The 2,727-nt window shown below is 40.8% G+C and overlaps 1 protein-coding gene across 1 annotated transcript in view; it reads right to left on the reverse strand.

The window, feature by feature from the left end:
• Positions 1-2,343, reverse strand: part of DDX47 (DEAD (Asp-Glu-Ala-Asp) box polypeptide 47) — a gene marked incomplete at its 5' end in the record, with an annotated part of 7,644 nt that extends 5,301 nt beyond the window's left edge. The window contains 2 exons of the mRNA XM_010073779.1: positions 593-781; positions 2,250-2,343. Of these exons, the coding sequence (XP_010072081.1) occupies positions 593-781; positions 2,250-2,343 (283 nt within the window). The remainder of the gene's footprint in view (positions 1-592; positions 782-2,249) is intronic.
• Positions 2,344-2,727: the final 384 nt, after the last annotated feature.

Raw genomic sequence — 2,727 nt, forward strand, 5'->3', positions numbered from 1 at the left:
CAGCCACAACTCTGTACAAATGAAAGGCTACTTATCTTTAAGAGAATTCACTTTATTCTAGCACACCTGACCTTCCCAGGCTTCTTAAGCCATAAAATTAAGTCCTGACTGGCCCCGAGTATTTTATTTTCACAGTTGAAGAGCTACAGGCAGAATCTATTCCTTGCGGCTTAACTCAGCTGCAAAAATCTAGGAATTCTGAAAATACCCACAAAGCTTTTATGTTATTAGAGACTATCTAAAGAACCAATACACACAGCCTGAAGGAAAGATTAAACTACATCACACTATAGAGTGGAGCTCTATGCAATTCCAGTGGACAGAAACTTAATATTGAGAAGATTCTCTCCTACTTCCATCTTTAACTGTTTGGACATAAAATACAGAAGAGCTGCAGACTACTCCATGAGGAAAGACCATACAGTCTTTCTTTCCCAACCTTGATACCAGATCTCTGTCTTCCAGCATCACAAGCCTTTCTCACCTTTTGTTCGACCCGCCGTACAAATACTCTCTACTTTTCCCTTTGCAATCTAGAGCTGACAAGCTTCAGTCTTCAGAAAAGCTGCTCCAATATCACAAAGCTACTTACTAGTGTGGACACCGATGGAGGATCCAAGAGCTTCAAACTGCTCTGAGATTTGAAAGGCCAGCTCCCTCGTTGGTGTGAGGACAAGAGCAAATAATCGCTGAGGTGTTTCCAGCAGTGCTTGAAGAATTGGCAAAGCGAAGGCTCCTGTTTTTCCAGAGCCAGTTTCTGCCAGTCCAATGATATCTCGGCCTACAGGGAGCAGCAAGGAGGGCAAAACCTGTTATAAATCTAGAGTAGAGAAAGAAAACTTCAAAGCACTGTGCAATAAAGCACAAGAATTCCCTAAGGACAGAGAAACAAGATGAGACACACAAAGTGTAAAGGAGAACAAAGGGCCAAAACAAAGAACATCACAACATCTCTGCAGCATTTTCAGAGTGTGACTTCATTTGTACAATAATTACAGTCTCAGTGCCTTTCATTCTCTAGTTAAACTTCTGCCAATATACAGGTTTTCATACAAACTTTAGGTTCAAAAAAGCATTACTGTATCATTTATCAAATCTTTCAGTCAATTTACAGCCAATTGCTTCTGGGCAAGTATTCTAGTATTCTAGATCAACTGTTGTCTGTTCGCTGGCTTACAAGGAAATCGACTTCAGTGTTCAAGACTTAGGTCATACCAGCTACAAGACAACAGTACTACCAAACTCACGTTTTATAAGCCACAGTCTATTTCGTGCCATTAATTAAGCAAGTAATTGAAAACAGTTTGAGGCAGGAAGGATTAGGATAGCAAGTCCTTTGCCCAAAAACAATACAGGCAACAGAATTTATCAGCAGGATCCATTCTGACCTCCTAAACTCCTACAGCTGACAAGAACATGCGACCAAGAGGCCTTAAACTGGAGAGAACTTCTCAGGAATGCAACCTTACTTTTCTGTATTTTTTTTTAAGAGAATTTTATATGTGGAGTAAAAGCGTCTGACAACAGTTGAGGGCTAGGACTGGGAATAAACTTTCTCTTAAAACATTGCTCTGTTCCTGCTTCACAGTGAGGGGTGTTTTTTTTTTTTTTAAAAAAAAGAAAAACCCAAACAACCCAAATATTCTAGAGGCAGAAATGTTTGCTGAATTCAGTCATTTATTTTCCTGTAATTCCAGGATGTTTACAGAAAGTCATTGTGGTTTGGTTATTACTCCAGAAATATAATTTCTAAGAGTTACCTGCTCACAGCAAAGCAGATTATACAACCTATGTAATCAGTCAAGGCATCTCCAACTTCAGACACACATTGAAGGTCTCTAACAGAAGAGGCACAGTCCTAAATCTATCAGAAGTTTCCTGTGTATCCTTGAGTATTTCAGAAAGAAAATGGTCAAGGCAGACTAGCAGCTCAAATGAATGACAATAATTCTACTTAATTAGGAGTGTCAGAACTATACATCAGAAGTAAAAGCTTTAAGAACCCACACATGCATCCATTTGAAGGTTTGCAGTTACAGGCAGGGTTATAGGAGAAATTAGCTTTCCAAGCTCCAACTGGGAAGGACACAAGAATATACACAAAAACTACATCTAGAAATAGATCTTCAATGATGAAGCAGCAAGAACACTGTCACTGTTTCAGCCACTTCCTTCTCACTCACAAAAATTCCTCACATAGAGCTCCTGGGGCATCCCCAGATTTGGGATATCCAATGCACACTGCTCACCTTGGAGAGCCACTGGAATAGCCTCAACTTGGATTTTTGTCGGCGTCTTCCATCCTAACTGGTCGCAAGCTTCACACAGGACATCTGTCACTCCCTGAACATTAGGGAAAAGAGAAAAGGGAAGCAGACATCACCAAGGAGACCTAGATTAAATCACAGACTTAAGTTAAATACACGCTGCAATAGAACCAAGCTTGTCTCCAGCAGAGACAAACACTACCAGGTCCTCAATGCAACTACACAAAAGGGCAGGCTGCTCACTGTGATCCCCACCTCCATCACTAACTTCACAGACTTGTTCAAAACTGTTAGAAGTCTCTGTCGTCATTAAGGAACGAGTCATTTTTCTCCTAGTTTACACAAGCAACTTTACACACACACAGCTGTCTTTCTTCCTCTCTCGGAATACCAGAGGAGCATGGAAAATAGAAAACACCTGGCAACTCAAAGCGGCTGAGAACACAAGCAGCCGGCTGAG

The sequence above is a fragment of the Pterocles gutturalis genome, unplaced genomic scaffold (assembly GCF_000699245.1).
Source record: "Pterocles gutturalis isolate BGI_N339 unplaced genomic scaffold, ASM69924v1 scaffold39857, whole genome shotgun sequence".
NCBI classification, from domain to species: Eukaryota; Metazoa; Chordata; class Aves; order Pterocliformes; family Pteroclidae; genus Pterocles; species Pterocles gutturalis.